Raw genomic sequence first — 22,721 nt, 5'->3', positions numbered from 1 at the left:
GTATACCCCCTTGCGTATAGTGTGCATATACATTATATATATATATATATATATATATATATATATATATATATATATACACGATTATACACACACACACACACTGAATATGCATACAAGCCAAGTATAAAGCGCTTATATAGATTTTTTCACAGCAGCTTTGAATTCAAATTCTGCTGTAAAGCATCTCTAACATGTCAATAGTGTCATTATAGCGCTCAAGCGAGTTCCGTATTGATTCAGTTCAGTTGCACAACTGTGTAAAATTCATCAGTTGTACATTTGTATATGTGCACATGCATGTATGCGCGAGTGCTGTGACAAACTCCTGTGCTCCACTGCACTCTGAACAAGCAGAAGACACACGAGAGCAGTGTTTTACATGCTTTACATCTCTGTGTAGTTTGACATGTGTGTGGCTAACTATTTTATGTTTGTGTGTAGAGTTACTACACAAAAATACAATTTTTAGAAGAGTTCTGAATAGTTTTGAATGAAGTGTTTGCTTTTGCAAGATACGTGTGACGTTTTGCCTGTTGTGTGTGTGGTTTTGTGTGTAGAGTTTTGAGAAATGGCGTCATAGTTTCAAAAACTGTGTGTAAGCATTTTTTAAAAACTGTAATTGGTGGACTGGAGTCGTGTGGATTACTTGTGGATTATTGTGAAGTTTTTATCAGCTGTCATCATGATAAGACTTGGATTAATGTTTGATTGACTTACAAATGAGTAATTTACAGGAGTTCATTAAACTGAAGGGTTACCCACTCACTACTAAAGTGGAGGCTATCAGTGACGGAGGGGAATCGGCTCTCTTCAAACAACTCTTCAAGAGCTGGACTGTCAAAGAGCAGACAGCAGGTCTGGGCCGGACACACACTGTCGGGAGAGTGGGTATGTGTCTGACTCTTTGGCTGATGTCATGTGTATACTTGCAGATACTTACTTTGAGATCTACGCCTTTATTTTACTGTTCAGAGTGATGCCACTTGTTCCACTTCAAAAACTGTTTTCTATAAAACAGATTATAGAAAATTGAGGCTATACATTGGAAATATATATTTTTTTATAAACATTTGTATGTCAGTACCAATTGTCACAGCTATGCTGTATTAAACGCACAATGATGAAGAAGATTAAGATTTATGAAGTCTTTAATCTAACATGCGGGGTAGCATAAACGCAGACGAGACCGGACAAACTAGAACTGAACACACAGGGACTTAAACACACAGACCAAACAAGGATAATGGTGCAAGAGATAAACTAATTCTAAACTGAATGACAGGCGTCACTAAGGGTATCTGGTTACTTCAGCTGAAAGTCACCAAATGTTTTTTTTATGTAAAGTGTGAAATTGTTATATTTGGAGACCATTGCAAGACTTTGCAAGAAGAAATGTCTTTGTTTATGCTGGACCAGGCAGACAATATATCTGCAGTAGCTTGTAGCTCCTCTAGCTGTAGCCGTGATTCAGATTTTAGTTGGCTGTGATGATGAGCAGAATAAGCATGAATGGATGCTGGTCCATAAGCTTTGCTCTGTCCTTTCATGAATTAGCTGATGTCCCTCAAGAGAAGTTTGATGCCAGTAGGATGCATGTGATGCCCGATGTTGCGGCACAGGAGCGTTTGGTGGATGATGGCAGTGGACAAAAGCAGGTAAGGAGGACGTGAGTTATTACAGAGAGTCTAAAGAAATAACACTACAGACACAGATGTGACAAACAGCAAATGGGAGGAACATAGTATAGCCATAGAGATAATTGGCAGAGAATCTCTAAAGACCTCTCCATCCTCAGGTGTGGCGCATTGAGAATTTGGAGATGGTGGAGGTGGATCCTGAAATGCATGGGTACTTCTATGGAGGCGATTGCTATCTGATTCTGTACAGCTATGATGTTAATGGCAGGAACAACTACATCCTTTACATGTGGAAGGTATAGTGACAGATTTCCTTTGTAGAAGAGAGGCAGAACTTTTGACCATAATGATTGTCGATCAGTTTAACACCGAAGTAAGTTCATGAAAGAGTGTAACGCCACATCCTGTAATGATAACACAATTTCATTTTAAACCCAGATATCAGAAATAGTGCAAAACATTTGCAACAATGATTATGCACCGCAAACATATCTGGTAACAAAATGTAGTTTTAGTGCTTCGTGACCCTTTAAACAAACATCTACAGAGTAGTTTTACTTCTGTGTCTCTGCAAGCATATTATAGAGCATTAGTAATTCCCTTACTTCTTACAATAAAACTTTTATTTGTTTTGGTTTTATCACCTGTATAACTGTTGAATCTGTCTACACAGCACTGGTGTACTCCGTGAGCTTTAATACTTGCCATAGCTGATCTTCTCAGTGAAGAGGAGCTTTGAATGACAAGTTGCACGTGATAATGAAAGTGATGATGTCTGTTTTGCTCAAAGGGACGTCATGCGTCTCAGGACGAGGTGACGGCCTGTGCCTATCAGGCTGTGACTCTGGACCAGCAGCATGGAGGTCAGCCTGTTCAAGTGATAGTCTCCATGGGAAAGGAACCACGGCACTTCATGGCCATCTTCAGGGGCAAGACGGTTATCTTCGAGGTAGTGCATTACTTACTTTAGATAGAGATTTTTTGAAAGACATTAGGTCAGTAATCTGTCTGTCGTAATTCAAACATTAATTGGACTAAACGTTAGATGGCAGGAGGTACAACTACTATCTTGTTCCCTTTTCAGTTTTCACTGATTGATTTTTTATGACAAATTTGCTGCGGAAAGTCGTGCTCTTAATTCTGTTACAGTAGAGTAACAGTAGAGGATTTTTTTCCTTTGCTTTCATGCTATCCTACTTTAGTTTTCATTTTAAATATCCAAAAGGCCAATAACATTTTAAATAAATGCAGAGACATTTTCCCCAAACCTCAGAAAAGAGAGAAAACCGTATTTTATGATTCACTTTATGTGAAAGAGGTTGCTTTTGGAATATGCTTTATAATATGTAAACAGCACTGCAAAATAGCTCATTTAGCAGATTCATCCATAATCAGTCACCTGCAGGCGGCTCTTTTCATCACTGTGTAAGTGATAGTAATCCTGGCTTGTAAAGCTTTAAAATGATTAACACTATTATTCATTATTAAAATACACCATTCAAATCACCAAGAACTTACAGTACCCTACAAGCTCACAAATCAACTGTAAAAATAAATAAACAATTAAATAAACAAAGAAACAGCTCTTTAAAACCAGCAACTTAAAACATAGTATTAAAATAAAGGTAACACTTTAGTTTGGGACCACTTCTCACTTTTAACTAGCATGCATATTACTATCATATTGGCGGTTTATTAGTGCTTATAAAGCACATATTAATGCTTAATTACTCTGCTTGACCATATTCTAGATCCTTTAATCCAACCCCATACCTGAACTTAACAACTATACCTAACTATTAATAAGCATCAAATTAGGAGTTTCTTGAAGCAAAAGTCATAGTTAATAGTTAATTATAGTGAGAATTGGTACTAAAGTGTGACCCAAATAAATAACAGTGGACACCAAATGCTTTTACATTATAAACTGTGTGACCGTTATAAATTGCTACAGTGTGTTCATAATGTGATGCATTTCTCATAACCCATTATATTATGTGCAAACGTTGACAGGGAGGCACATCCAGAAAGAGTGCCCAGGAGCCAGAGCCGCCAGTCCGCCTGTTTCAGATCTGTGGCTCTCACCCAACCAATTCAAAAGCTATAGAGGTACCAGCTCTGGTGGCTTCGCTCAACTCCAATGATGTCTTCCTCTTGAAAAGCCAGAACGGCATCTACCTGTGGTATGGCAAAGTACGCAGTCTTTCTACTATCATAACACGGATAGTATTTTATTGGAAAAGCACTCAGCAGTTGTCAAATACAGCATGCAAAGTTCATCACTACTCTCCTCATAATGGACATGATTGGGAAAGCAGTACTAAGCTCTGTATATAACCTCTCAGGGGTCCAGTGGTGATGAAAGGGCCATGGCAAAGGAGGTGGCCTCCTTTATTGGTCGAGGCTCATCAGAGGAGATCATGGCTGAGGGACAGGAGCCAAATGAGTTCTGGGAAATCTTAGGTGGAAAAGGACCATATGCAAGTGACAGAAGGTACCCCGAACTAAGAGCAAAAAGAGTAAAAGATTTGCAAGCATTCTCAGAAAAAGGTAGAAAAGCTGTATCCATGTCAGTACCCTTACAATATAATCTAAAATGTATCATATAATATTACATGTTAGTGACTAATATATATCTTTAAGAAAAGAATTTGCACCTTTCAAGGCTAAAAATTATGGTAAAAAAGGTGTGCCTTTTGAAAAGGCTTTTGTACCTATTCTTTCTGAGAATGTGGGGCATAAAAGTTCTTCATTGTTGGCTGTTGATGTCACGTCTTCTTAAAGATTACAGCAGGTTACTCTAGATCATCAACCACGTCTTTTCGAGTGCTCCAATAAGACCGGCAAGTTTATTGCCACTGAGGTAACCCAGTTCACACAGGACGATCTGAGAGAGGACGACGTCATGCTTCTGGACACGTGGGATCAGGTAGACCAGCACAGTTTGAACTAAAACGATACTCTGTTCCTCTGTAATGAAATAGAAAGTTTGATGGCGAAAGGCGATGTCTCTAAAGCAGTACCTCCGCTATCCCAGCATCTCAATTATAACAATATAGCAGCTGTCATAATGTAAGAGTTGACCCTAGATATCATTAGACACTAGAGTCCTAAACACAGCCTTCGGCTCTTCTAGGTGTTTCTCTGGATAGGACATGAAGCCAATGATGTGGAGCGTAAGGAATCTGTGACAACTTGCCAGGAATACCTGCGGACTCATCCTGGATCCCGGGACCCTGACACACCTATAATAATGGTGAAGCAGGGCTTTGAGCCTCCTACCTTCACTGGGTGGTTCACGGCCTGGGACCCGACAAAATGGAGTGTAGGTTTGATTTGCCTTGTATTAACACGGTGAAAAAGATTTACGAGCCTACTAATTAAGGAGTCATTCTCTGCAGCTGAACAAGATGTTTTGCTGTAACTCACACATGGCTTTTATCCTTGTACTAGGGTGGCAAAACCTACGAACAGCTGAAGGAGGAGTTAGGAGAGATTACATTGCCCACTAAAGTTGAATCTGTATGGTCCTATCTACCCTTATAGACCACACATTTCAGTCAACATTTGCCTGATTTGCATAAAAGGTTTGTGTTAAATTGTAATTTCTCATGACAGGAATCCACTGATGTGGAGAGTAAAACCATCTCACAATATCCACCAGAAATGCTGATTAACAAACTGTCTGGAGAGCTGCCTGAGAACGTGGACCCCGCACACAAAGAGGTGCGTAAAGCTTTAAGCCCCTCATTCATGTTTTGGTTTACAAGCAACACAAGGCGGTCCTGTTGTAAGTAAGGAAAAAGCTGCTTTCGCTCTAAATCCTGCTGTTAGATTGTACTGCTGTCCACCAAGAAAATCTTGTCGTCATTCGGATTTATAGAGTTCCCAAAAAATGTGCCACATGCAGTCTATACAGACCTTCCTGACATCTTCCTGTCAAATTACGAGCCAGTGGCATTTTCAGGTGTGGCCCATGATGATTAATTGACCTAAATGATCCTGCTGTATTGTAAGGTTCAATGTAAACGAAACTTGTGCACATTGAAATCAGGACATTCAGTTTGATCGTTGTTCCTTTTTTCTCTTGAAAACTTTTCCCAGTCAGTTTGTCAGATTTGCACAAAGTCTGACATGAATTATTTAAGGACACGCCTTGTTACATAACCAATTTATGGGTGTGTCATGTTTGCTCTGGTTGGTTTTTGTTGTGTTTTTGCTCCACCTGTGTGCTGATTGCTCATTATCTGTAAGTTGCTTGTGTCGTCTTCTCCTACATCTGCTGAATCTGTCATCTGTTTCTGGTCCAGAGCCTCTCTCTAATGACTGAGGTTACAATGACAAAGTAGGCTTACTGTAGTTCATATAGTAGAGCATGGCACTGGCAATGCCAAGATCATGGGTTCCATTCCTAGCAATTGTATGAAATGCATAAATGTATAGCTTCGATAAAAGCATCCATGAATGCAAATGTAGATAATGCACTGTGCATCAACTTAACTTTACAGTGAAAATGCATTCCAAAAAAGAAAGAGCACACTACTTGTGCATGTGCTGTTTAATGCAAGCGTGTTCTGCAAATGTCATGTAAGTATTTCCATTTCACAAAACAGATTGTCCTAACACCAAGCAAATAGCTGGTTATACTGGTTATACAACCAAATGGATTGCAACAGAGAAAGGGAGTTATGAGAAATTTGACTGAAATATTTGAATACATTTGAATAAAAGTGTGGTGTTTCTTTGCTCAAAGCAATGTGTGCTGCTGCTTCTTATCACCTCATTCAAGTTAACACAGTTCGCCTTCTTGATTAAAATCATTTTCATACATTTACATCATACATTTCCCTTTTTCTGCTATTCTAGAGATATCTCTCTGACCAAGATTTCCAGGCCATATTTGGATTCTCCAGAGAAGAGTTTCACAGTTTGCCTCAATGGAAACAGAAGACCGTTAAGAAGGAAAAGGGATTGTTTTGAAAATGATGTATGTTTCATAATGCTGGTGGTGGGAGGAGGGATTAGAGACACATCTAGATTTCCTATTTCAAATTTAAAGAGAAATGTTCATTTAAATATTTTGTCATGACTGATTGTGTAATAGTTCATATGTTCCAGACGCAATAATCATATTGCATTTTAATTGTAGGACTTATGCTATTTCTAGTGAAAGCAAAATAAAAATACATATATTTAGAAACGATTGTTTTGAATCTTCCTACTCCTGTTTTTCCTACGAGTGACATTACTATCTATCCAACAGCTTTTGGCTAATGTGTGTGCTAAGTGCTTTAGAATGCATAACAGAGGCAAAATATTTTTCATCTTTTCTTTCTCTCATGTACAGTTTGGTTAGATATGGTGCTTTGAGTGGTCAAGAAGACCACTCACTTTTAAGTAAATGATGAAAAAACTGAAATTAAAACTCTCAAAGAGACATGCACAGGAAACAGACCTCTGGATGAGAAGTAAAATGAGTTAGAAGACAAACTGAATGTCGGCGTAGGTGAAATCTTTGTATTTTTGGGCCAATGAGAACATTAATCTGTGACATATAAATGAGAAGCCACATTCCAGGAGAAATGGTCAGACTGACAATGTTGACATCATTCATCGTCCAGGACAGTGGTTCCCAACCACGTTCTTAAAGAAGATTAATGTTTTTAAAATAAATTTTTGAATACAGGAAGGAAAAATAAATAAATAGATTTTCAGCAGTTTGGTGGACTATAACTTTTACTGAAATGCAGCTTTGATCTGGGAAAACTACCAAAGAAACCGTCAAACTTTCATAGATAAGTGCTTACAAACGTTACTTATCAGCTTACAAATTACCATTAAAAAAAACAAAAGAGAGATTAAACATAAGAGAAAAAAGGGTTTGAAAATGACACAATACGTTATACAGTTATTAAGGAAGATGGTTCTTTTTAGAGTTTTAGAACTGTTTTGGTAATTCGGTTACAAGGGGTTTGAAAAGGTTATCCACCCAGAACCCTCAATCCACAAGAAATTGGACTTCGTAATATCTACACCTTCTAAAAGGATAAATACAAAGTATAACAATGGAGATCTATTTGTAGAGGCAATACTCCCCTTGTGTCATATTTTGGAATGTTATATTCAAAACACACGTGTAATAAACTAATACAATTAAAGAGGTAGCTTTCAGAATTATATAGAAATCATGCTAGAATCTCTCCCTTAAAGAAAATTTTTTTTATTCTGTTTTCAACAAAATTACAAAGATGGCCATCTTATTTTTATTTTAAATGTAAATTATTTTAAAGAGATTCTTTCTTCACAAGTTATTTCTGAGAGAATTACAATGTTATTATGAGATGGCGAAGCTATGTAAAAATAATAAAAAAAAACATTTTGTTCTGATCGTTAATAAGCTAACACAAGGGAATAAATTTAATCTAACAGTGGGGGGGGGCTTCTATTATCTAGCTTGCATGGGTTGTGCGTCGGCACGGCTCCAGCGCGGATGAATCTAATGTTCTGAAGAGTATGTGTGGCAGTCAGTCACTGCACCGGTGTGATTACTGTACTTCACAAGCACAGATTCTTGCCTACATCTTGGAATATCTGACCCAAATAAAAATGTTCACCGTATATTGTCATCTGAACAAGTAACAAGTCTGCCACGTTTGTTTTGACCAACTGATGAAAAAAGCATTACAATAAATCACGCTACCACTGCGATTTAATCTAAAGATTGGTTAGCTCATATCACATCAAACCGTGCAAATTATTATTATTGTTATACTTTATTCTCAAATTATTAATGTTAACAACATCAGCATTGCGTGACTATAAGCAGGGCCGTTTCTAGCCAATTTGACGCCCCAGGCGAAATCCCTATTGCCCCCTCCCCCCCATATGATTCTTTTGTTTTGGACACCACTGACTTGCATTGTATGTATAAAAACATATTAATCAATTTTTTCAAAATATGTTATTTTATGTGAGAAGACAGAAGAAAGAAAGAAAGTTATAGAAGAAAGAAAGTGTAGAAACTTCAAATACAAGTTTGAAACAACATGAATAAAAAAAACAGAGCCCACTGATCTAATGGCGTTGTTGAGCGCTCCAAATGCAAACTTTGCATGCAACAATCGGGCAGCACTTGACAGCACTCTGATCCAGTGGCATACAGGCATCGTCAGATTGACAGTACTCTAGCCCAATAATGTTGGGGGATCCAGTGGGGGCGGCAGTCATATTTCAGGGTGACCGTGCCACTCTTTATCACAACCCTGCTAAAAGTGCCAGTATGTGCGCTCATTGGCAATGTGCGCACATACTGGCTAGCCTAGCTCACCTATGCCTAGAAACAGCCCTGACTATAAGTATAGTGTGTATTAGCGGCGATTTCAATTTCTGTACAGTCTAATCTAATTGTCATGCCGTTCGAATTTCATATTAAGAAATTCTTTTAACCCAAAAAGCAAATTATGCTCCCTTCGGACTGATTGTTTTTAAAATACAAATCTTGTGTAATCCCAGGCTATCTGTAATCAGAAGCACAGTTAAAACTGGAATATAATTACATTTCATTCACGTGTTTCATAAACACATAATCCTTTCTGGATTACAATCCGCCATCAAAATGATACATTTAATTATTCTAGCTGCTGTGAGAAAAGGCTATAAACGATCCGCCCCCTGCAGGATCCTCACATGCAGATGCGATATAGCATACTAGCCAGGACAACTTCTTTATGTTTACAGAGGTGACGAAATGCTCGAATTTCCCGCAAAAACCCGTACCCATACCACTCAAATTAGAAAACATTATTATAAGCTAACCGTTGTGAATCGGGCTAAAGGAAGGCGATAGTTTTGAACACTGGTTGGTTGCCGAGAGTGATTTGAATGGGAGTGTTTTAAAAGTTTGATCAAGTACATTTGAACTTTGTAGCAACAGTGAAGAAAAGCTGCGTGCCCAGAGAAACTGGCACAGAGACTTCAGATCCGCCGAGATCGCTATCACTGTTTCCCTCAACCGCAGCTATTTGATTAAAGTTACATTTAACTCCAAGCGAACTGAGAGTTTAAGCGCCACACCTCAAAACCTTCTCAAGTGGTGTTTGTTATCTGTACAGTGTTGAAATGCGCCGACATTTCATGCTAAATGATGCAATAATTCACGTGCTAGTCCACTAGATACTAGTTACGATCGTGACACGGAAGTCTTAACCTACTTCCGGAGCAACACTGAACTGCACACGCGCAGCACAGCGACGCCATATTGTAAACAAACTCCCCGGTGTTGCTAGGTTAATGAAACTGTTGTGTTTACATTGAAGTCTATGCTAAAGCCATTAGCCTCAAAGGTTAGCAGTTAGCATTACCATCCAGTGGTTGAATGCAGTGTCTGTTTTAACCCTTTAAACATCTCAACTAATTATTATTTCTCGCTTCTTACCACTTATTTGCATTTTACTAGAAAGGGAAATACAATTTTCTTCTTTTTTTCAAAAAAAGAAGAAAACTCCTGAAGTTAAATGAAAGTTATTTAAACAAACTTTAGAGTAAGTATCACTAATCGGGTATCTGGGAGTGACTCCACATATTCAGAGGTTAGTTGATAAATGTGTGCTTGGCAGGAGTGGATTGGGGAGCTACTAGACATTCTCTTAAAAGGGTATATTGTGCATTAATTAGGTCATCAATTGATTACTGTAGAATTATATATGGCTCAGCATCAGCCTCAGTATTAACTAGGATAGAGCTGGTTCAAAAGCAAACCCTTAGAATGTGTTGTGGAGCGTTTAGATGCTCTCCTGTGACCGCTTTGCAGATAGAATGGGTGAAACACCACTAGACAGTCCTGAAATCAGCTGAAAATGGTATATTGGACTGCTATTAAAGGTCATTTTACCAGATAGGATAATGACTGGGGTTATATGGGTTCCTGCACATGTGGGAATTCAAGGTAATGAAGAGGTAGATAAAACGGCTAAAGAATCCTTAAATATGGATGATCCGAGTATAACTATTGCACTCAGCAGAATAGAAGGAAAACAGTTCATATTAAATGCATGCAATATTGTATGGCAGATATACTGGGACCCGTGTCTAACAGGTAGGCATGATCACAAAGTACAAAGGAGCATAAAGAGAAGAAAAATCATTCATAGCATAAGTAGAAGTCATTTTAACACATATACGCACAGGACACTGAAATCTGAAGCGAACACTACATTACAGGGAAGCATGACACTGTGTTTAACAGAGCAATCAGTGGAGCACGTTATGATGATATGTGCAGCATACGAAAGAGAAAGGGGTCCACTTAAAGATGAATTACAATCCTTAGGAGTTCAAGAGTTTTCATTCAGTAGTATTCTGAATGATGGTCCAAATGCAGGAAAACAAATAAGTGCAATCATGAGATTTCTTAAGAATTGTGGAACACATAGTGACGTAGGTATGTGGGGGCGTGTTAGAACGAGTCGTTTTAGGTAGGTGTGGCTGACTCTAAACGTTTATAAAGAATATCTCTTTGGATTTAAGACTTTAGTCTTTGCAACTTTACAGATCTTCTTTATGCACCAAGAGCTTGTAACACTCCAAAGAGAAAGGAAAAATTGAAATCGCATCATATGACCCCTTTAAGAAAGAATTACAAGCAGTAGGATGACAGGAATGCAATATAACCGGCTTATTAAATGACGGTCCAAATTCAGGAAAACAAATCAATGCAGTCATAGTGGGTTATATAATAGGATATAGGAGTGCGTAGTTCATTCTCTTCACACTCCATCACAGTAGGCGGCGGTATGCACCTGTGAAGTTAGTTCGCAACCCGCCATAAAACCAGAAGAAGAAGAAGCAGAGGAAGAGGAAGAGGCAGGGGAAGAGGCAGGGGAGTGACGTCATCGCGTTGTTGTACGTGTCGAGAGAAAGCTGAGACTGCTCGAGTCCAGATCCAGGCCTGCAGAAGAACAGCAGACGGAAGACACACGCTCACATCTTATGGTAATAAAACCAGCCTAATGTTTATAGAAGGAGGAGAAATAGTGTGTGTGTGAGATTGAAGAGGTTATGAGTTCGTTAATCGTAACGCAGTGAGCGCTTTAACACAATATTTAGATTCACAGCATATTTCTGTTACTTTGTTAAATTTGTCAGCTATTGTTTTATTATTACTCTTAGGTAAACTTTCCTTGATAGTTTTTGTCATATTTAGTCAACCTTATCCTGCTTCTCTTGGTCAAGTTTTAGTTGACGAAGGTCTGTGTAGTATGTAAGTGTTTTATTGCCTTGTCCAGATACACACACTTGCGGTCTTTGCTCTTGACCTCTTGAACACTTATGTGACGGATTTCCTGTATCTGGACGACGTCTTCAAGTGAGGATGAAGACCACAAGTGTGTGTCGAACTTTTCATTACCTGATGGGACACACTTATAGTGTTATAAAAATGCAAGTGTTTACACGGCTTTATTTTAAATACTTTGCATTTTAAATCAACTTCTAAATGTCTGTTCAGTAGCCCCTATAACATGACCATTTTAATTTGTGGTGCTTCTAATTAAGTGATAAAAAGCAGTTGCACATGTTGTACAAAATAAATATCACCACTACTCATCTGTGCACCAATAAAACGTAAAAACAGTTTTTCTACCAAATGATATGTAATATCTAATTATCATATTAATATTTAACTTGCATTGCACAGGTTTCCGTGACCTCTCGCGAGATCTCGGCAAAAAGTCTCACGATTTATTTCCAGAACATGATGCATGATGGGATGCACTAAGCCTGGAGTAGCGCTCCGGAGTGGTATTGGAGATAGTGTGTGTTAAGTGCACCGCGCGCTCTGGTGTTTTTAAGACCTGGGACAGTCTTGCACACTTCCTGTGGCGCGCACGCGCTCTCAAGTGGCCAAGACCGCAAGTGTGGGTATTTGGACAAGGGGAATGTCTAGTTTTAGTCAATTAAAACAGTCTCCGAGTAACACAGTGGTGTTTTGTTTCTGAATTGAGTGAATTATTGATTCAGTAACCCATTCATGATGACAGTCACTTGCCTCGTTTCTGAATGAATCAGCTGTTTGAATGAATCGCTTGAATGAATGAATAAATGACTCGCTCATTAAAACAGTCATTTGTCACCACCTACTGGTGTTTCATATTTAAAAGTATCATTGCATTTTCCCCAACATTTCATATTTGTATGTTCAAAAAATGATTTAAAACATTTATGCATTTGCAGCTTTGTGGTGTAAATTAATTTATGGCACCTCTCAGCTTCATTAAAGGGGTGGTTGATTGCGATTTTAACTTTTTTTAACGTTAGTCAGTGTGTAATGTTGCTGTTTGAGAATAAACAATATCTGCAAAGTTACGAAGTTCAATGCAAACGGAGATATCGTCTTTTTAAAATTCTGGCTGTTTAAAGCCTACAAAAACGGCTGGTAGGGACTACAACGAGCTACTTCCCGGGTGCGTGACATCACAAACCCAGATAAACCCCGCCCCCGGGCAGCAAAGGGGGCGGGGCCATTGCGCTGCTTTAGAGAAGAGGAAGAGAAAACTAGAGGTGCACGTAAAAATTGTATGAATCTCATATATGAATCGCGATTCTGTCTTCTAACGATTCTAATGGAGTCACACGTTTCAAAATCAGTGTTCTAAAGCAGCGGTTCTTAATACTGTTCCTCGCGTAAAATAAATGTAGAATGTCTAATGTTTTCAAATGGAGAAAATAAATAAAGGACAGGAGTCATATCAACTTTATTTTGAACTACAGTTTTAGTAGGTCTATAAGCTGTAATAGGCTAAAGAGTGAAGAATAATTCACTGGCTAATGTTAAATCACTGAATAATATGCTCTGGAATATTGGAACATAAACAAAACATCGTATTTTATTGCATTTCTCAACTGGAATGTTATATCAAAATTATTAATGTTTTTGTCGTTCTAGATTATGAAATGCCTGCTGACAGCGCGGTTTATCTATGCAGTTACACAGAACTATACTCAAACTGCGATCGCTCGTGGAGATAATTAATAATTCATTTCCATAGCGTTGTATCTATTTAGATGTTTATTAGCGAAATATTGGTTATTTAGTAAATGTTAATACAATTTAGGGTGTTTTAAACAAGTGAATCTTGTTAAAAGTTACATGTGGTGGCCTAAAACATATTTTAAAACATAAAAATACACTAATGCTGGTGTTATGGTGCATTCAGGTCCTCCTGGGAAGTTCGTATTTATGAGTTAAGTCGTCATTACGACATCAGGTGCGTTCAAGTCTCTTTGCTCGGAACAAAATGGCGATTTAACTTTTCTACATAAAATTCAAGAGTTTTTTTACTCTTATAAAACGATGAATAAAGAACGTGTATCATTGTGTTTTTGCTTTTTTCAGTTTTTATTCAATTTATGAATGTGATGTAAACTGAATCATTATATATTCTATGGTAATTATATAATATTTTATTAACAAATTTACCGTCAAAACAGACGTTGCATATCTATATAGTCTTCGGCTGCATCCATTGCATGCGACATGTTTTCTCACTGACACGCCCCCAAACTTGGAAACTCGGGGCTTAAAGAAAATGTCGAGTTTCCCACTCGTAATATCGACTTTACGTGGCGTTCCTGTGCACTGTTTGAACTAGTCTGACCAGATAGCAGTTAGCCAAGAGATTTTTCACATTCAAATTAGACCAATCTAGGTTATGTAACCGACATAAAAAAAAAAAGTTATTAGACTATATATTCCTTTGGTGTAGCAGATGTTCACTGCTCATAAATTTTCGATACTGATACCTTTACTTCGATACTGATACCTGAACGATACTTTTTTCTATACCAATTTTATGAAATCCATTTGAACAAAATTACGTTACACGTTACCTCAAACTATTTTCTCCGCTTGTTGAGGTTTTTACAGACTCGGACTCATCTCCTGCGCCACTGCACAAAGCAGCAAAACGTAAAAAAACTAAAAATCAGTTCAAAATGTCCGTTACACCTCTGCATTAAGTTCTGTATTGAAGAATCCCAGAAAAATTTTTCTACAGATGAAACATGAAGCTAATAAACACGATTGCGACAGTATATGAGTTGTATGTGATTTTCATGAGATTCCTCCTATTTTCATAACAATACAGGGTGTTTACATGAGAAATGCTTAGCGGGTGTAGCGATTAGCTTGATATAGAAGGCTACTAATAGCATATTTCAGTAACATTATGTGACCAAAACACACACTAGAACGCAATCTGAAGTTATTACAAACACTCGATGGTGGTTTAAAGTGAGTTTTGAGTAAAAGCATAGTATAAATGTAATGTCTTGTGTAGTATGATGCTACAGTGTGCATGAATGGTCACGTTCCATGCGTTTTCCTTGATTCCTCGTCAGAGCCTATCACTGATTTAGGCATATAAAGCATGCTTATTGGCTCACTGACTTTGATGAGATTAACCCCTTAGGTATCAAAATATGGTACCGAACAACAAGACATTTTTCGATACTCTGGTATTGAGGCAATTCGGTCGGTGCCTAAAAAGTATTGAACTCTATATGCAGCCCTATTGATTGGTTCTGATGGATTTCGGGTCAGTGATGTTGTTTACACAGATGATCAAGAGTAGTGAAACATTTCTGCTTCTGTTTTCTGTGTCTTCATGTAGGTTGTTTCCTGTGATCACTACAGCAGCAGAAAAATGAACGTGTTTGATCGCACCATAAACTTTGATGCTCTCTTTAAGTTCTCTCAAATGTAAGTGTGTTTTGATCACCTCAGTGTCATTTTTATGCTTGTGCCGGTCTGTTTGATAGTCATGACATAATACTGATTTCATTGTATCTACACTGTAATGGCTAGAATTGTATAATAAGTTGTAGCAGAAGGAATAATGTGTTAAAGCTGAAGTGTTGTTCTGATTCGTGTCTGTCTGTGTGTGTTTCTCTGGTCAGCTCTCGCTCGACTCAGCAGCACCTGAAGAATGTGTATGCCAGTCTGGCTGTGTGTATGCTGGTGGCAGCCGCCGGCGCCTACATCTACATCATCACCAGTCTGTTTCAGGTAACCGCTCTAGGCTTCGCACCTCACACTCATAGTTGGGTTTGGAAGTAGCTTTCACGCATGTCATGGTATTTAAATTGATGGTAACCATACCATGTGTTTGTATTTTCAGTGGTATTGAAAAAAAATTGGCAACACGTTACATGTACTTACTATAGTCAAAACATTAAATTATGCATAATTACTAGAGCCCGACCGATATATCGTTTTGCCGATATTATCGGCCGATATGAGCCTGTCGCCGATATATCAGTATCATTTAATTAAGGGTTTGGGAGTTACGGGTGGTTAAATTCGCGGTCTGGTGCCGACCGATCAAGTGATTGATTTTGAAGTGATTGAAGGGCTACCGACGCGCGGAGGGTGGCGTTCAAGAGGGCTCCCCCGGCGCATTCATGAGATAGTGACACCAATCAACACTTTCCCTTCAGTAATGAGGTTTCTTGTTCAGGCAGCAGCATTCAAGCGTGGTCTTATTCCGACCGTAAGTGCCCTGCGAAGTGGACTTCACATGAAATTCCGCCATGATTCCAGTTCCAAGGGAACGTACACGTTACATTCAAAGGGCATTAAAGTGCGCAAGACGTGAATTTATATTGTATTTATTCACAGAGGTATATTATGTCACACTTCACACTTCTCTAGTAAGTTTCGTCTGTGTGTGAAGACAGTAGCGCAAATCCGTGAATGAATGTTTGAAGTGAAATAAACTTCAACGGAATCAAGTTGAATGGAATTGAATTAAAGTTGAATAAACTTCAACTTTACTGTTCAGTGCACTGATGTCAGACTCATTTTGGATAATAGTTTATTGTTAAATGCCCTGCCTCCATTACGTATCTCCGTCACGCCATTATAAGTGTTTGATCACCACATTTGAGTGATCATTGCAAAAAATGTTTATGTATATACTGTATTCTATATATAGTACCAGTCAAGTATTTGGACCCTCGAATGGGAAAGTGTCCAAACTTTTGACTGGTACTGTACTATAATATACACAAAGAATATCGGCCGATATATCGATATCGGTATCGGCCCCAAAAAAACCCATATCGGTCGGGCTCTAATAATTACATATAACTAACCCTAAACCAAAACTTAATCCTTATATGGTAAGCATATGTTATTAATTTATATGATTCAGTACCTAATTGTGTAATTGCTCTGTAAGAAGGACTCCTTAAAATAAAGTGTAACCAAACAATGTACTGGTCTGCCTGTTAGCTAGAAAAATTACGTCTAGAGTGGGGCTTCTTTTCTAAACCTGTTAATTTTGTATGAATATAAATCTGTCAGGGAAGACAAGTTTTTTTTCTGAAAGTTACCTCATGTGCAGTTGACATGTTTGTTTGTTTGTATGTAAGTGAGTTTTGTTCATTCATGACCAAAAACACAAAATAAAAGCATGCATAAGGTGGCACGCCATTCAGTAATAAAGCATCAGGGCATGAGATTCCAGTGTAGACGGCTGTGAGGACAGTTTCCAGTTATTGCAGTGATTTTTTTTTTTTGCTTTGTCATTATGGTGTATGGACTGTAGACTGTTATGAGAAAAAGTAGTTTAACATAAGGCAACATCATAAAACATGAAATTAAAAAAATGATATTTTCACACGGTGCTGTAGTAGAGCATATAATACTGCAGGACCTCACCTGGTGGACAGATTCTTGTAAAGCGGATCTCTAATATGCATTATCATGATATTGTCTTTCAGGGTGGGCTGACCATGCTTGGATCGCTGGCTATGATGGGTTGGCTTGCCATGACCCCTCACAGCCCTCAGACAGAGAAGAAGAGGTTGGCCATCCTCGCTGGTTTTGCTTTCTTCACAGGTGAGAAGTTATTTACATTTTTTTAACAGCTTCTTTTCCTAGATCATGTTCAAAAAAACTTACTGTAACATGTCAATCCTCAAACAGGTCTTGGACTCGGCCCGCTTATGGACTACGTCATTAGCGTCAACCCGAGGTAATATTCCCAGAGCAAAGGGTTTACTTTCTATTGGGCCAGTCTTAAAAAAAAAAAATCAGACGTTCTTTGAGCTGATTGTTAAAGCAAAAGTTGACCCAAAAATGACAATTTTCTGAAAATGTACACACCTTCACCCTTACACCCTTTTGTTTCTTCATGGAATCAGATTTTGAGCATTGAACGTAGCATTGCATCAGTGTCTCAGCAGTGGGTGCCGTCAGAATGAGAGTCCAAACAGCTGATAAAAACATCACAATAATCCACAAGTAATCCACAGCACTCCAGTCCATCAGTTAACATCTGGAGAAGACAAAAGCTGAAACACATCCAGCATTAAGACATTTTTAACTTTCCTCCAGTGAAAGTGTTCTGGTCTGAATCAGGAGAGAACTCTTCACAGATTGAGCACTGTTTAAACAGTCCAAAACAGCTCTAAACAAATATTTGGGTAGATTTTGGTGTGAGAGACAACAGGAGACTTTTACTAGAGGAAATGTTATTATTGATTATGGACTATTTTTGGCAGAAGCAAAGAGTTGAAGTTAAAAAGACATCTTAATGGTGGATTTGTTTCTTACAAAGACCGCTTTTGGCTTCACAAGACGTTAATTGCTGGACTGGAGTCATGAGGATTACTTTTAAAGGTGCTGTAGGTAATATTTTGACTGCACTAAAGCGTAAAAACACCAGAATATATTTGCAGGTATTCAGAAAACATGCCAAGTTATGCTACAGCCAGATATTCTACTTTGAAAATGTGCGTTCCGTGTTGGAATGTCTGTTTTTGTTTTGTCTGTGTGATTCCGCCCACTTACAGTTTACCCAATAGGATTTCAACACCCCGGATTGCCGGAGAGCGGAAAACTGTGTATTATAGCCATAAAAGCGAGCAAACGAGTCAGAGATTGCAGATTCTACCCGACTTAAAAAGCCTCGGCATCCATATAAAACGCTCTGTGACAACAGGCATATTAAAACGTGAAAAATCAACTCTTCAGTTTACAGAATAAGGTTCGTCACCTTCCATTGTCAGTTGCGCTCGTTCGTGTTGCGTGTCCTCAATAGGGTTGGGTACTGAAACCCGGTACCAATATGGCACCGGTACCTATGTAACCGGTATGTACTAGAACCGAATCAGAACGCAGATTTCGATGCCTCGTTTCGGTGCCATGCCGGAGCGATCGATTGAAATATTTGTCCTCTGGTTCTCCGAAACGGATGCAAGAAGCATCATAACCTGCACCGCGTGTGAAAAATAATTTCAACCTGAATTATAATTTCAATTTCTAAACATGCCTAAGGCTAAACTTCTCTTGTATTCACATTTCTAAACCTGTTGTCCAACAAAAGAGAACATTATAACCTTTTTACTCCACAACACCAGCCACATGCTTCCTTCTGTGATCTGATGAGGCTTCTTGTCACAGAACGAGGCACAAAATATGTTCCATATGCTACTTACAAAGAATACATCGATTAGCAATGGATTATAAATATACGTAATTATTATGCAAATAACAGATGGCTTGAATAACACCGATAAACTTTAATGTCGCAGTCGAGTGTTTATTGTCTTTGTTTTATCATTCAAAACGTTTCTATGTTCTGTTTACTCGGTTACAGCTATAATAGCGATGCCTTTGTGCATATGAGGGATTTCCTGGAGGGTCGTGAGCTAAATATACGTAATTATTATGCAAATAACAGATGGCTTGAATAACACCGATAAACTTTAATGTCGCAGTCGAGTGTTTATTGTCTTTGTTTTATCATTCAAAACGTTTCTATGTTCTGTTTACTCGGTTACAGCTATAATAGCGATGCCTTTGTGCATATGAGGGATTTCCTGGAGGGTCGTGAGCTCTGTGCTTCTGTGGCTGGATGTGTGGATTCTCTGTGCGAGGGCGTGCGGTGTGAATGAAACAGACACCATGTGTTTATAGTGCTAATGGCCAATCCATCATTTTTGAGGGAATTTTAATTAATTTTTTTAATAAGTATCGGTTTAGGCACCGGATCCGTTTTAAAAGTATCGATTTGGGACCGGTATCGAAAAAAAACCAAACGATACCCAACCCTAGCCCTCAATCTGACAACCCGCATGAGTGTTGAGTCAGAGCACGAGGGGGCGGGAAAAACAGTATTCTGAATTTAGACCACCATTATTACATACTGCTAGTGCTGGGCGGTATACCGGTTCATACCGAATACCGGTGTTTGTTTTTGTTATGATATGAATTAAAATACCGCAATATAAATATATTATAAATATTAATTATACCATGAATTATAAATGCGGTATACCGGTTCATACCGAATACCGGTGTTTGTTTTTGTTATTATATGAATTAAAATACCGCAATATAAATATATTATAAATATTAATTATACCATGAATTATAAATGAGCGTGGTTCGTCTGTTAATATCACATGCACTTTTTAGTTTGTTGTTGTATTTAGTTTGTTACTCAGACGCAGGCAGTGCGCTGCACGAGACAAAGAAGTAATCTAGCCAACACAACCGCATAGCTGCTCTTTAGTGTAGATGCATGCTGAGTTTATCAGACGATGCTGTGATTATAAATGAGAGTGACTCCTGGTTAACATGTGTTAAAAGGGGTCGTGTTTAGTCACTATTTAGTGTGGTATTTTGTGACAATATTCACTCATCATGACAGTAAAATAGGGCATTCTGAGTCAATATACTGCAGTATTTCCTCTCAGTCAGTAGAAGATATGCTTAACACCCGCTCATGCATGGAAAAAAAATACCGTCATGTACTGTGAAACCGGTATAATTGTGAGAAATACCGTGATATACATTTTTGGTCATACCGCCCAGCACTACATACTGCATCTTTAACGGAATTAAACTCAGAAGAACTGTGGTTTTGCATCCCTGAATTGTTTCATTTCATCAAATGTCATGTACTGACTGTCATAAAGCTTTGACTGTCCTCTGTGGCTTCGTGGAACTGCACATCATGATACGTTTCAACACGTGGTGATTATACGCAATAGCATTATTGGATCGCAAGTGAAATGCTGTCTCTGATCTGTATTCAGAGGCATAGAAGCAGCTTTAAGTCTGATTGCATTTTGAATTGGCGTTCTCAGAGTTGCCGTTTTTTCAGATGATTTGCTTCTTTAGTCTTGATATAAAAGCCTCAACAATTGTGCTATTCATTGTTGCAGCATCATCCTGACTGCTTTCCTGGGCACCTCTGTCATCTTTGCCTGCTTCACGTTGAGCGCTCTCTATGCCAAGCGCAGAAGCTATCTCTTCTTGGGAGGTAAACATTAAAACATCTGCTAGTTCAGCTGATCAGTGATTTTAAATTGACCTGTAATTTAGTTTTGATTGATTTTTCTTCAAGGCACTCTGATGTCAGGGCTGATTGTTCTTCTGCTCGTCTCCTTCCTCAACATGTTCTTCGCCTCAGCCATGGTCTTTAAGGTATGTGATGTGACCGTATGAAGCAGGTGGTGAAGTTGTGTGAGTTTGTGTAACCGTTTTGTTTGTTGTTTCAGGCTCATGTGTATCTGGGTCTGGCCATCATGTGTGGCTTTGTGCTGTTTGACACTCAGCTAATCATTGAGAAGGCAGAAATGGGAGACAAAGATTACATCTGGTGAGGCATAGAGGTTTACTGCGTTTACCAATATATTAATAATTATTATCATATAATGTAAGGTGTATGTAAGGCCTGTTGTGTAAAAATGGAATGACTGAATGAATGACTAAATAAATGAGTTGATTAGTTGTTGCTAAAAATGAATTTATTTAATATTTGCTAAATAATCATTTTAACATGCACTAGCTAAAAGGCATTGTTTGTATTTTGTTTTTAAATGAAGGCACTGTGTTGACCTCTTCCTGGACTTTGTGACCATCTTCAGAAAGCTTGTTATCATTCTCTCTATGAATGAGAAGGTATTTGAAACATCATAACTTTGCATCAGCTCTGTGCTGTCAATAACACAATCATTATTTCTATTTTGTTCCATGTTTAACTTGTTTATTTTTTATGTGTTTTAGGAAAAGAAGGAGAAGAAGTAATTTTCATAAGAGTGAAAACATCTGTGAGCTGAATACATGTCAGCAGCTTCATTATGAATATGATTACATAATTTGATTGTTTAATGTGATTTGAAATCTTGTCTTAATTTTTATTTTTGAATTGTTTCTGGGCTTTGGATATGTTGTCAGACTAATGATCTAATGTTGTTTGACTAGATTTTGAGATCGTATTTAAAAGCTTAAGTTGATCTTTAATTTCTTTGACTTACTGCAACTCTCTGAAGCAGAATTCAGAGCTCTGTAGAAAAGGAGTCTCATAAAAAAAAAACAGATTTAATATTGTTCATACAATTTGAGTGTAATGGAGTTGTTGCCTGCTAGATGATAGAAGACTTTCTTACCCCATACTCTGAACAATATCAAATTGTATATCATAAATACATTCTAATCATAACCTAGTTGTCTCGCTAAACTGCTTTTCTGTGGTTATAGCATTGCTTCATTTATATTTTGTCTTTGTTGCCACATTGTCACATAAAATTGGTTTTGTAGCTGCTAGTGCCAATTTTATTTTGATTTAGTCAAGTCTAACTTTAATGCATTTATCAGTGAGATCACAGATGAGATTATTTTATTCATAAATATTGTGCATCTTAAGTCAATAAATGGTGCCACAGATTGCAATTTTGATCCTGTGACTACTATATTAAACCATGAGCTGATAAATATACATTGAGCATGTTCAATTCTTCTAGTCAGAGGACTGGTTGAAAAGGCAGCCTACAAATCAGAAACTTTCAGATAAGCAGATGTTTTAACATTATATCATATGTAACAACCAAAGCACTTTTCATGCAATACTTTATGTGCTGATTCATATAGTGTCTGTATGCACAAGTAGAAAGTACAAGAGATGCCTATATCATTTAAATGCCAAGGTAGTGGACCGAATACTCTAGGCTATTCCTGTGCCCAGCTTTATGGTGGGGCTTCTCTCTGACTGCAGTGGAGAAAGTTCTGCT

At 38.0% G+C, this 22,721-nt stretch overlaps 2 protein-coding genes across 2 annotated transcripts in view; both read left to right on the top strand.

The window, feature by feature from the left end:
• Positions 1-6,749, top strand: part of LOC107574443 (advillin-like) — a 37,710-nt gene extending 30,961 nt beyond the window's left edge. The window contains exons 11-21 of the mRNA XM_016260881.1: positions 738-891; positions 1,558-1,658; positions 1,799-1,936; positions 2,431-2,589; positions 3,654-3,833; positions 3,986-4,134; positions 4,425-4,569; positions 4,777-4,965; positions 5,094-5,162; positions 5,259-5,366; positions 6,507-6,749. Coding sequence (XP_016116367.1) covers positions 738-891; positions 1,558-1,658; positions 1,799-1,936; positions 2,431-2,589; positions 3,654-3,833; positions 3,986-4,134; positions 4,425-4,569; positions 4,777-4,965; positions 5,094-5,162; positions 5,259-5,366; positions 6,507-6,620 — 1,506 coding nt within the window. The 3' untranslated portion in view covers positions 6,621-6,749. The remainder of the gene's footprint in view (positions 1-737; positions 892-1,557; positions 1,659-1,798; positions 1,937-2,430; positions 2,590-3,653; positions 3,834-3,985; positions 4,135-4,424; positions 4,570-4,776; positions 4,966-5,093; positions 5,163-5,258; positions 5,367-6,506) is intronic.
• A 4,752-nt stretch (positions 6,750-11,501) lies between these two features.
• Positions 11,502-22,226, top strand: LOC107574446 (probable Bax inhibitor 1). The gene is made up of 10 exons (XM_016260883.1): positions 11,502-11,630; positions 15,308-15,396; positions 15,594-15,702; positions 17,421-17,538; positions 17,626-17,674; positions 20,874-20,971; positions 21,056-21,135; positions 21,210-21,310; positions 21,537-21,612; positions 21,718-22,226. Exons 1-10 carry the CDS (start codon positions 11,628-11,630, stop codon positions 21,736-21,738), a joined length of 744 nt encoding a protein of 247 aa, XP_016116369.1. The 5' UTR covers positions 11,502-11,627; the 3' UTR covers positions 21,739-22,226.
• The last annotated feature ends 495 nt before the right edge of the window (positions 22,227-22,721 follow it).

The sequence above is a fragment of the Sinocyclocheilus grahami genome, unplaced genomic scaffold, assembly GCF_001515645.1.
Source record: "Sinocyclocheilus grahami isolate Dianchi unplaced genomic scaffold, SAMN03320097.WGS_v1.1 scaffold2231.1, whole genome shotgun sequence".
Lineage (NCBI taxonomy): Eukaryota > Metazoa > Chordata > Actinopteri > Cypriniformes > Cyprinidae > Sinocyclocheilus > Sinocyclocheilus grahami.
This window is presented reverse-complemented; position numbering and strand designations above follow the sequence as displayed.

Excerpts from the sequence above, each read along its gene's own strand:
- LOC107574446 (XM_016260883.1), top strand. Across the intron at positions 15,397-15,593 it reads CTCTTTAAGTTCTCTCAAAT|CTCTCGCTCGACTCAGCAGC; the intron begins GTAAGTGTGTTT and ends TTCTCTGGTCAG. Across the intron at positions 17,539-17,625 it reads TGGTTTTGCTTTCTTCACAG|GTCTTGGACTCGGCCCGCTT; the intron begins GTGAGAAGTTAT and ends ATCCTCAAACAG.